At 35.1% G+C, this 12,857-nt stretch overlaps 1 protein-coding gene across 1 annotated transcript; it reads right to left on the bottom strand.

Annotated features, from left to right (window-relative positions):
- Window positions 1–10,178: 10,178 nt before the first annotated feature.
- Window positions 10,179–12,629, bottom strand: LOC131032683 (cypmaclein-like). Its single transcript, XM_057963722.2, has 4 exons — window positions 12,201–12,629; window positions 11,160–11,204; window positions 11,018–11,060; window positions 10,179–10,593 (listed from the first exon to the last, which is right to left on the bottom strand). Exons 1-4 carry the CDS (start codon window positions 12,267–12,269, stop codon window positions 10,412–10,414), a joined length of 339 nt encoding a protein of 112 aa, XP_057819705.1. The 5' UTR covers window positions 12,270–12,629; the 3' UTR covers window positions 10,179–10,411.
- Between the last annotated feature and the right edge of the window lie 228 nt (window positions 12,630–12,857).

Here is a 12,857-nt window from a genome sequence, read left to right as displayed (position 1 = left end):
GGGAGTCATGCAAAAGGCCTGCTATCTTTAGCAGCTATGTGTTCATCTTTCACTTTTTAATAAAAGATCTATAATTATCAATAATGCATGCACCAACTTGAACAGGAGGATCAACTACATGTTTAATTCTAAATTTTTATTTCTTCAAAACTTCCTTTGCATGCTTCTTTCCTTTCTCTAACTCCCCTATTGTCTCTGCCACCTCTTGATATTTGACCTTAGGGAGCTCTGCCTTTCTCTTCTTCTTCTCGAAATTAAATTCAAGCCACTATGGTATGTCTTGATCTTTATCTCCTTGATGTGACACTATGTCAACAGCTACAATATACACCTTTGCTTCATCCCTCTCTTCTGCATCTATTTGTTTAAGATCATGAGGTGAAGCGACTTGATGGGCCAGATTCGTTTGGAGAGAAATATTAGTATTAAGATGACATTTCTTGTGCAACTCTCCTAGCTTATCATTGACTTTTTCATTGAATGTTATCTCCTAATTTGTTTCCGCCTCTTTTCCACCTTGCTCGCCAGCTATGTCTTTAAAGATGTCTTCTTGGTCTTGAGGAGTTAAGACTAATATCTCGTTTAGCAGATCTTCTACTTCATCGTGTTCTTTCTCCTCTCCAAGAGGTCAATGTTTCTCGGGATGATCCTCTTCCTGATCTGAATCTAATTCTACATTTGTAATAGTCACCTCTTCAGTGCTGGACCTGAATCCTTGTATCCTCGGCTGCCCTATGGTTACATTAACTGATGGTGGAACAGGGGCGTTGGTATTTGTAACATCCACCGTAACTATTGGAGGAGATTGAGTGGGTACATCTTTATCTATCTCTATTCCTTCCTCTTGGTACTGAGCACCTTCTGCTACTACCTGCCCTATAGCTATCCTTGGTGGAAGAACTTTGGCCAGTGGTACTACTCCTAATCCATCTATCACTCTGAGCTCTACCGCCTTCTTTAACAATTCAGACTCCCTCATCTTCTCTTTAAGATTTCTCATTAGACCCTCATTTCTATCTTGGGACCCCGCTTCTTCATTGGGGTCAGTAGATGTATTCTTTCTTGAGTTTGATCTCATCTTCCAAGCATACTCTATATAACCCCTTGACTGAGGTACTCCTGAGGTAGACTCTAATTTTTTCCCTTTGAGGCACTCGGCCTGACCCTTTGACTTAGCCATTGTTTGGTCCTATTGATGACTACTTGGGAAATTTTTTCTATATTCATGTCCTCATTCGTGGACCACCTAATTGGGGAGAGGGTCTTTTTATCAATTTCTATCCCTTTGTAAGAAACATCAAGCAAGTCCCCATCATCTCTCATGTCTTTAGGGAGATTAGTTTCAATTTTGAAATCCCTTATTTGGGGTACTGATAACCTGTTATAACTTTTCTCTCTCACTTCAAAACTGTCTTGGAGGTTGGCCCAAAAATCCTCCAGTTTGGGCTTATGTCCCTCATATGCCTTAGGCATAGCTTGCTTGAGCATCCCATAGGGATCATAGAATTCCCTAGCGTAGTCAAATTCTTTTAGGTTAAAATCGTGAAGCTCTAGCTCCGCCAACTTTGCCACCTATATCTTGGAGCACGAGAAGTATCCAATAGATACAAAAAAATTAATGCCTTTTTTGTGCTTAGATAATAGGAGGGACTGGAGGCCTAGTAGTTGCCTGACATATTCTAACAAAATTATCGTTTCATTACAGTACCTGGGGAGAAGCATTGGGTTTCCTATAAATTCACTAACCCTAATATAAGTGGAGCGTGGGTTTTTGATAAACCAACATGCCCACTCTCAGATAATAGCCGTAGCCTCCGGGCTAATCCGATATCCTGTATCTCCCGTTAGTTTAATTATTATAGGAAAAAAGAAGGCATCATTGATCCTTTTGAAATGAGCCTTTGCATTGACTAGGGGGAGTTGGGAATAATATTCCCATACTTTATTTTGTCCTTCTTGTTCTCCTAGTTGAACTTCAACCTGTAGGCTTGGGAATTTGCCAACTCATGCGGCCACCCAGATCACATAAGATGTGAAGAAATTTTTTTTGTCTGGTGGACCTCCTTCATTTGCTTGCAGATGTTGTCTGAGAGGATCTGAGGCCAATCAAAATATTGCTTTCCCACCAAGATGGTAGTCATGAACTAAAACATCCACAGATGAAAGTGTTTACAATCGAGCTTTCCAAAGGCCCTTCTTAGCATGATAATCAAGTCTCTTTGAGGCTCCTTAAAGTCTACTCTCAGGATTTTTATTGCCTTCAGGCCAATTTTCCTTTCTTCCTCCAACTGGTTCTCATTCAGATGTAGTTTGTTTACAGTGACTTTTTCATTCAATACCTTTAAGGCTTCCTTTTCAGTGGAGAGGAATATCTCATCTCTAGTTGGGATACCGAACACGAATCCTAGCATGTCAGGGGAAAAATCTATGAATGTTTTTCCCTGTGCATCAATGCACTTTCTGATGTCAGGATAAAATTGGGTAATTGTCATTATGAACTCAGGTGCCTGATCAATTGTGGAAAGATGGTCACCTCTACTAGGCCTAACCTTTTAATTCTCCTCTATGGGGCCTCCAATCTTGGCTTATCCAACTGGGTTCTAATATCCTTAATTTCGACATAGCCAATTTCAGTGTCAGTGACCCATTTGACTTGATCGTCCAACTTTGAGGCATAGACCTGTCCTTGATAGTGGTATTTCATTATCGCTGGAAGTCGATTAATATCCTTGCCTCTCTTGTTGGAAGATGAGTCCATCTAACTGCTTGAATCTGCAAGAAGAAAAACAAGTTTCAGTTCCTTATCCAAAAAATTAAAAGTTCACTCACCCCGGGACTTCGGGGTTTTGGAGTTCCGAGGTAGGAAATTTTCTCTTTTGTATCAAGGATCTTGGAACTCCGACGTTTCGGGGTACCGGGATAGACAACTTTAAAACAAGATTTGAAACTCTAGGGTTCCAAGCTGAATATATGGATGAAGTCTAAAACTTTGGGGTTCTGGGCTTGATAGATAACAAATGGTCCAGAACTCCAGAGCTTCGGGGTAGGAAGTTTAGGCTCATCTCGGGACTCCGGGGTCTCGAGCCAAATAAAAGATACCCAATAGGATTCAGAAAAAGAAGGGCTTGTAAGGATGGACCTCGAAACTCCGGGATTCTGGGGTTCCAGGCTAACTGGTAGCACTTCGTTGTAAAAAAAGGATAATTCAAAACTTTGGGGTTTCGAGGTTCCGGGTTCATGAAAGGTAGGCTCAGCAAAAACCCTAGAACTCTGGGGTTCCAGTTAGGGAAAAACAATCAGCCTAGAACTCCGGGGTTGGAACTATAGCATGCAAGAACACACAAGAAACGAAAAAAAACAAGAAATGAAGAAAACAAACAAAAACCCGCGACAAAAAGAAAAAAAAAGATCTAACCTACAAATGACAAAGAGGGCAAGAAAAATCACCGACCTGGTGAAATGAAACACCCAAGAATGCGAAGGAAGCTCGAAATTTTGGGAGCACGTAGTCGGGGGGCAAGGAAGCAAGATATCTGAAGGTTGAATGCACAAATAAGTTTTAAAAAGTTCACTATTCATATTTATACCCCCCCCCCAAACCCCAAACTCGTCCGTATGAACACCTTAAAACGGACCTCGAGACTCCGGGGTCTCAGGGTTCTGGGCTCGACAATGAAAACAAAGAACAAAACATCCCACCTCAGGACTCCGGGGTTCTGGGGTTGACAAAACACAACGCACCTCGGGACTCCGGAGTTCTGAGGTAAAGAACTCAAAAACACACCTCGGGACTTCGGTACTCCAGAGTTCCGATATGAAGAACACAAAACATAAGACAAAGAGACCAACCTCGGGACTTTGGAGGTCCGGGGTTCTGAGGTGGACAAAGAAAAGAAACAAGGAAAGAGACCTCGGGGTTTCGAGTTGAAAGAAACAAAAACCAAAAGAACAAAGCAACACAAGGCTAAAACAGGGGTCAGATATTTCAACACAAGGAAACTAATGGGGAATAGATATGTAGGGCATAACAGGGGGGTGAATCAGTTGTCACTAGATTACCAGAACCTTAAGTAATTAAAACTTTAATACCGGAACCCAAAAGATCAATACCGGAATGCATAAACCAATTGCCGAGATAGCAAATATATCAATTAAGTACAAGCAATAATTAGAGAGTAAATACCATCCACATGACACCAATATTTGTATGTGGAAACCTTGGTAAAGGGAAAAACCATGGTGGGAAGCCTACCCACAGTCAGATAATACTTCGGTAGTAAGTATGTGATTACAAATGAGGGGCATGCACTTGAAGGAAGGCCAACAACCTAGAGGACACTGCTCATCACAAAAGGATTCTCACTGACTACATAAAAAATCCAAACTACAATCTGGAAGAGAGAATGAATTGCAATGATAGCATCTCCTATGCCTGAGTACAGTTCCGGTTAAGCTCAATACCAGAGGACTAAATCCTCTTACATAAACCCAACATGATCACCAATGATCGACCAAATCCTTTGCATGAATGATTATTACATTATTCGCTCCTTACATATCCATATCCCTTACACACATATGATCTACAATGAGATCTTACATCATATATATACAAACCCTCGACCACAAACAATAAGGTCGTCCACCAGACAATAAAACAATTACATAATTATAAAACATGTCGGCCTGAGACCAAACAAATAATATCCAACCCATAAGACATCCCAAATACACATCGAGAGGTCCAATCAACACGTTACATTAAGCTGGTTCATAACCTAGATAAACTGGGACCCAAAGTTGGTCCACACACGCTAAAGCAATGATCCCAATCAACCAAGTCTCGAACACGATCACTATCAGCATCATGAATCTCTACTAGAAGCCGCACCAACACCACTTATGCATAACATCAAAGATCTTCAATAAAGATCTGCTAGTGAAACCCTCACTGAAACAACAAACCAAGCTTGCCAGCATATAGGATAGCATTCGATCACCAGATCAAAACCAAGTGACTAAACATGAATCTGAGTAGTATATCTAAGCCAATTCCATAAGCCAAAACATACCAGAGCATACCAGATCATCATGATCTAATCCAACCAGAAACCAAATGACTTACTGAGACCAAAAGGATACCGGTAAAGCAGCCAAAACAACCAGTGTTGACATCAATGACAAAACATCAATGCAACACATAGTCAATTCCTCCAAATGGCCAACAATTATATGGTATATATTAGGTCAAGCTGGGTCATAAGGGGTATATTGTATACAAGTTACTAGGATGTTAAAAGGGGTCATATGTGGTTCTAAGGGGTCATGCATGTGTTCTAAGACATGTGTGACCCCTTAGGATCACATATGACCCCTTAGAACACAATGTGGTCCTAAAGGGTCACACATGCACACGATCTAACTCATGCGTTCAACCCCTTAGGACCATGTAGATATGACCCCATAGGATCACATAGTGTCGTAAGGGGTTATATGTGGTCGTAAGGGGTCACGTATGTACATTAGAACACATGTGTGACCCCTTAGGACCACATATGACCTCTTAGGATGCTATGCACGATCCTATGGGGTCATATGTGGTCGTAAGGGGTTGAACGCATGTGTACATGACCCTTTAGGAACAAATATCCAATGACCCCTTGGAATACTAGGATGTTAAAAGGGGTCATATGTGGTGGACTAAGGGGTCACGCATGTGCTAAAACACGTGTGACCCCTTACGACCAAATATGACCCCTTAGGACGTGATGTGATCCTATGTGATCATAGGGGGTATGTTGTATACACTAGATGTTAAAAGGGGTCATATGTGGTCCTAAGGGGTCACACATACATGTTAAAACACATGTGTGACCCCTTAGGACCAAATATGACCCCTTAGGATGTGATGTGATCCTATGGGGTCATATGTGGTCCTAAGGGGTTGCGCATGTGTAAGCGTGACCCCTTAGGACTACATATGACCCCTTAAGGTCCACTGTGATCCTATATGGTCATATTGGGTCATATGGGTCATATGGTCATGTATGTGATCCTATACTTTGGTTTTTCAACATTTTCATTTAAAAAGGTTTTGGTTTTGGTTTTTCTACGTTTTAGTTAAATTTCTATGTTTTGGTTTTCGCTTTGGTAAATTTTAACAATGTTTTAGTTTCATTTTTGTTGTAACTTTTGGGTTTTGGTTTTCATTTTGATTTTTGTTTTGATTTTGTATTTTGTTTTGGTTTTAATTTTTTTTTTGGTTTTGGTTTCGTTTCAAGGTTTTCAACTTTTTTATTAAATTCATTCATCAACCATGAAAAAATAATTTTATAAAAAAATTACTATCACTAAAACCTAGATTAACATTTTAAAAAAGCTTAATCTAATCAATTCATAAAAAAAAATCATTATCAATTAAAAAAATTAATTTCAAACTAAATTTAACTAATTTTAAACTAAAAAATTAAATTTTTAAACTAAAAACATAATTTTTTAATGAAAAAAAAACAAACTAAAAATCTATTTTTTTAACTAAAAATAATAATTTTAAACTAAAAATCTAATTTTTTTTACTAAAGAATTAATTTAAATATGAAATATTGAAAAAAAATGGTAAAGGGCGTACCTGGAAGACTTGTTGGCGACTTCTACTGAGGGCTCCACTGCTTCAATCGGAATCTCGTATGGAAAAAATGAACTTTACCCCATTGAATTTTTTTTTATATTATCGAAAGGGAATCTCGTTTGGGATTTCAAGCTCGGGATCCCGGGGCCCACGAGATCCCGTTTGTTTTTGGGCTTGGGATCCCGTGGCTAATCAGGATCTCGTTTCGTCTCCTACTGGCTCCGGTCGATTTTCACTTTTTTCTAAGTCTAAAACTTCCACATTAAGTGGACACAACTTCTTGCACTTACCCAAGAAGTCAAATCCAATTTGAAACACACTCTTGAAGTTTTGTGTTAGGACCTGCAATCTCAATAGGAGGATTTGAAGACTTGGCTCAAGTTCACAAACTATCAATTGGATGTACTTTGTGATTATGGTGTGTTGTCTGTCTAGGAGACAATATATTGAATTCAAGGATTTTATGGCCAACAAAGATGAAGTTACTAAAGATTTGATGAATGATATAGAGTCAACCCTTAAGTCATGCAATGAAGATAATCAATAAATCCTTGCCAAATTTGAGAAGGTTTCCTGTAGATTGGTAAGTGAAGATAAGAAGTTGTTACTTGTTGATGCCGTACTTTTAAAATTTAGTTCACAAATTCAAGTGGAAATGGAAGCTGATCATTTCTCCCTAACCTCTATTGATAAGCTGACAAGTCTCTAGACATTCCCACTCAAAATGCAAAGTGTCTTAAGGATGTATCAAGCCTCCACTAGTTATTCAGATGTTGTCACTAGAATCATAGCAATGACCAGTCATACTTCTAGACCAAATGATGATGAAGTACAAACCTCATTGTGCAAGTTTGCAGAATTCATGGCCCAAAATAAAGATAAAGAAAAAGTACCCATATATACTTAGATATTTTTCTATACTTTGTAGTAAATAGTTTGAAATTTTGCTTGGGCATACCACATGTAAAGTTAGAATATGTAATTACATGTGATCACATTACAAGTCGAAATAGTTTAGGACTTGTAACATTGAATAAGTCAAAGTTAGTTAGGATTCTCCTCCCTTTTTTCTCATAGCCTCTCCTCTATAAATATGAGAGGGTTCATTGTAAATATATCTTCTTTTTTTAACTTTATGCAACTAGAATCTGTCGAAGTGAAGAGCAAATTGAAACTTTGAGTTCATTTGTAATTTTTGCAAATTCAATAAAAAAGGGAAAGCATCTTTGGCATTCGAACTTTGAGTTGAATTCATTATGTTTCTTGGTGAGAGTGTTCTTATGTCATTCTTGTTATAATCTAATTTGATTGAGTAAAATCACCGTGTAGAAGTATTGTTGGAAAGTAGAGTAAATTCAGTAATGTAAACTTTGTGTTACAATTCAAATTTTGCAAAGTAAAATTTGTAAGTGGGTAACAATTTGAAGACTTTGAGCTTTGTTTTGTTATCAGAGCAAAAGTTTTTGTAAACAACAATATAGACTTTGAGCTTTATTTTGTTATTTTGGAGAAAGTTCATAGTTGGTCTATAGAAGTTTTTTATAAATTCATTAGTATCTTCTCGTCTCGGGAAGCAACATAAGATTTTGTAATTAAATTATAGGAACTTTGCTTCTTCATTACCTGTAAATTTCATATATATTCTCCTAGGTTGTTTCTTAAGAACTTAGTAGTTTTTTGAATTATTATTGCTCTAAATTGTAATATCCTTTCCAAAAGAGAGAAAAGAATAAACATATATTTTGAAAAAAGAGAATGAGATGGTGTAACACACAAGCTTAGAATAGGACTAAAAATTAGAGTTTTATTTTAAGATAGTTAGAGTAATAAGCAAAGGGGGAGCCTTCCCTTACAAATAGGAGAGATTTAATCTCACATACTGTGGCTGAAACAACCATTTTGTAAACCTCTCAAGTTTACAAAATTTTCAACTAACAATAAAGACGGTCATATAGATTCATCTTCTTGGAATCTATTTTTAGAGAAGTGGCCATTATAGGGTAAGAATAACTCTATACCTACTACACAAAAAGAAAATGTATAATTAGAAAGGGTAAAGATAATGATTGTAGTTCAAGAAGCATTTTGAAATTTCTTTCAACATTAAATTAATGGTTTCTCAACATAAGAAACTAAGGATCATTCAAATTTGTTTGACATCAACATTTAAGCTAAGGGTTTTAAATTTGATGCACTATTTGATTCTTGTTCAAAAGCTATATTAAAAACCCCCATTTTTACTAGAAATCTTGGTTTATAAACTAAGCAACATCCCAATCTTTATGCTTCGGGTTGGATTAAATTAAATTTTGGTTCTTTTAGTAGACAATGTAGATTGAAATTTAAAATTAATCAAATTTGTTGACAAAGTGATTGTCAATATCCCAACGGATTGAATAAAATATTTTTTTTTTATGTAGACAATGTAGGTTGAAGTTTGAAACTAATGAAAATTTTGATAATAAAATTAAATTAATCAACACCCCAATTTTTATGTTTTGGATTAGATTAAATAAAATGTTAATTTTTTTAGTAGACAATGTAGATTGAAATTTAAAATTAATCGAATTTTTTTTTGATAAAGTGATTTCGAATATAGTTCCTTTAGATATATGTAAAGCTGTGTTTCATAAGCCCTACATGTTTAATTCGAAAGCTATCTTTTATTAGAAGGAAAACAAGCACCAATTGATCAAAGGTGGTGGGACATGAGAATCTCTAACAAGAGAACCAAGATCATTCATTGATAAAGTTCCTCCATATAGAAATTCTTCCACATTATGACAATATTTAGACGGAGGGAGATAGGTTTCTTCGGCCTTGGTTAGAAATTTCTGTCTACATATTTTGAGGCCAAAGTCTTTATATTGAGGTTATGTGTTTTGAAAATATTATTTCATGGTATAGTGTAACCCAACTTTTAAATGCATGTTAAACAAGTAATAAAAATAGTAGAAAAATGGAGGTTAAAAACATTTTGTCACAAATCATCAATTTGTAACAAGTGATAGTTTCATGTCAATAAGTGATGGTTTTGTAATTGACAATAATTTTGTCAAAATATTTGTATTTTTGTAATCACTTCTAACCATTAGTGATTCATCATATGTTAAAGAAATGATATGCATGCATCCAAAATAATTCCAATCCTTAATTCTTTGATAAATCTATTGTCTTTTTATCATTTCTTAATTGTTTGGACATGTATGTAAGATTATCTAAAACATGGAGATAGATCAGTTAAAAAAATATAGTCCTTAAAGTCTATGAAATCTTGTAATTCTTACACAATCATTTTAAGCTAATCAGACCTGTAAAGAGTTGTTTTAGAAGTCTTAAGAATTGAATACTTTGACATCTAAGTCATTTGTGTGTCTAAATGGCTTATGATTATAGTTGTAATTAAAATTGTAGATTCTAAATGAGTTGTAGCTTACATTTGATCAAGATTTTAAATGATATGCATGTTTCTTCATGATTGATCTTTAATTTTCTTAATTATACATGATATTTGTGATAAATTTATAACATGAATTATAAAACATAAACGTTACATTCAATAATAACTTATATTATAAAACACAAACATTACATTTATTGACACAAAGCTTATTACAATCACAACATTCTGCTTCCTAAATAAGTGTCTCTAAATCGATCTCCATTCTACTTCTGACATAAGTATTTGTACCCATCTCCATGTAGTACTTATTTGTTTACAATAAACATCTACAAATTATGTGTAACATTTTAAAATTCCATGACAATATGTTTCCTTATATTTTAAGGGCATTTGAGCTTGTTGCCATGGGTTCTCATGTTAGCATAGCAAGGGCATGTGTCTCTGTTTCCATATGTCCCTGGGGGGACACAATTACATCTAGCACAACATGTTCCACAAGCTCTCATGCATCGACGAGTCCTTGATGCTGCTTTGCATCTTTCTGTGCAACTAGCGTTACAATCTACACTCATACATTAATTTAAAATGTGCTTGTTAGTTCAAAACTATTTTATATAGATTTAAAAACAATATATCTAAAAATAAATGTTTTTTATAAATAAGATGAAATTTCTGCATAAGAAAGTGGATAATTCTTGTAAATATCAATTACATATAAATATTCTGCTGCATCATCATATACAAGTATTAAGTAAACAATTTATTTTCATGAAAGATAAATTTATGTAATACATGTGAAATATAAATCTATAAATTTGAATCGAAAACTACACAACTAAAAACTACTTCATATAACTCAGAAATATCACATCCTCTGTTTTCTCTTTCCATAATCCTATTTTTTTATAAGAAGCCTGTGTAACAATTCCATTTAAATGTGTTATAAAAAACTTTGAAGGAGAAATCTTATGGTTAAGAGGACATACCAATTGTCTGCATAAGCCTGCGGTACATCCCATTTGTTTGCAGCTGAAATTATATCAGAAAAGTTAATCAGCCATTGCCATCATAAACTAGACCTTGGGTATAACTTAACTGCAAAACTGAAATCATGAAAAATATACTTACTCCAAATGATTTGGCCTCTGCAGCATGAGCAGACTCTGCACACATCTGTAGTTTACATAAACACATATATAAGATATATAGCTAATAAAGCCTACAAAAATCACTGGTATGTTACCAAATTTAGCCTGAACTTCAGTGAAGAAATTAATTGGTAACTGGGGCAACAAACCCTTAATAACTTGGATGCTTCAATTTTTTATTTTTTTTGAAAATTCAGTAACTCAAAATAGACAGAAGTGGTGAGTAAATAGTTTTTTTTTAATGTTATTAGATTTTTATTATTTATTTGAATATTGTTTGTAATTTTAAGATTTGATTGTGTGAGAAATTTTTTAATCATCAATGTTTCAAATCATGTTCCATGATCCATGATCTATTGTCAGGATGCAAGAGAGTTCAAGGAGATGTAAGATGCATTCTGATGATGGATCAGAGAGCGCAATCATAATCATAAACGTTGATGGTTAAACAATTTGTCACACAATCAAATCCAAAAATTACAAAAAGCAACACTTTTCTATAAATGACTACTAGAAATCAATAGACCCAAATGAACATTAAATAGATTATTCCAAGTGATTTATATTTAAGCCTTTAAAAAGAACTTGAATTTAAAAAACAGAAAACATAAAAACCCATTTTCAAAGACAACCGAAAAAAAAGCCCATATTAGCAGAATCTAATTCCCAATCCTCTTCAAAATCTGCCACTAATAACAACTCATAAATTTAAGTGCACTAATAACATAGTTGCAGACACAGCCAGAAGACAAAACAAAAGATAGAACACTCCTTAAAAGCTCCCCAACTAAAAGAACAGGGACAATTCTGTGATATAGAAGTTACTGGTTCATAGCTATTAGATTGAAAAATAGTTTTTTCCCTTCAAAAACATAACAATTCGTAATCTTGTTTTCACTTTTGTTTTCATATGAATTATAGAATTTGAATCCAAACATTGACATCTATATGATCAAATCATTATGAACTATGAAAATTTCATGACTATAATTTGCAAGCGCCTCTTTAACCAAACTAGTACCTGCAGAACAAGTGTGATCATAAGGCAAGCAAAGAGAAGCCTCCTTGCAGGAAGGCCAAGTGAAGCCATGGAAGACTTAACAAAGGTTTGAAGCTACTGCAGAGTGAAAGAATGGTTTCAAATTCCAAGCACACGAGTGTACAGTCTGAACAAGTAGTTGTAGAAGCTAAAGATAATATGTCTGAACATACTTATCTCTATCAAATTTATAGGTGTGAGATTATCTGACGTGGGTTTCTTCCATGTCTATCCCCAGGTGTAGTTGTTATCAATAATTTTCCTTCCTTTTTAATCAATTTCTTGCTTTTTTTTTTGGCTAGCCATAATTGAATTTATCCATAATTCTGCCTCTGGATTATTTGGGTAAAATCTATCCAAGGAAGGTTGGAACTCACAAACCCTAAACAAATGATGAAAAAGTATTTCTAGGGATGAATTTCATAGTGCAATTGAAGGAAAATGTGCATATAATTGTATATAAGTCTGAAACCATGGTTGAGCAGTGTAAACAGAGCTGCCGCTGGTTTAACTCACAAGTTTACATCTAGTGCCAGTATTGTCAAAAGTTTTTGTTTTTTCTTTTGATTCCAAGCACTCCATATTCAACACTTAGTTCCATTTTATTATTCTATACAATAATTCTATTCGATAATATTT

This window comes from Cryptomeria japonica, chromosome 5, assembly GCF_030272615.1.
Source record: "Cryptomeria japonica chromosome 5, Sugi_1.0, whole genome shotgun sequence".
In the NCBI taxonomy this organism is placed as follows: Eukaryota; Viridiplantae; Streptophyta; class Pinopsida; order Cupressales; family Cupressaceae; genus Cryptomeria; species Cryptomeria japonica.
Note: the sequence above shows the minus strand (reverse complement) of the source record. Positions and strands in the feature narration are given on the sequence as shown.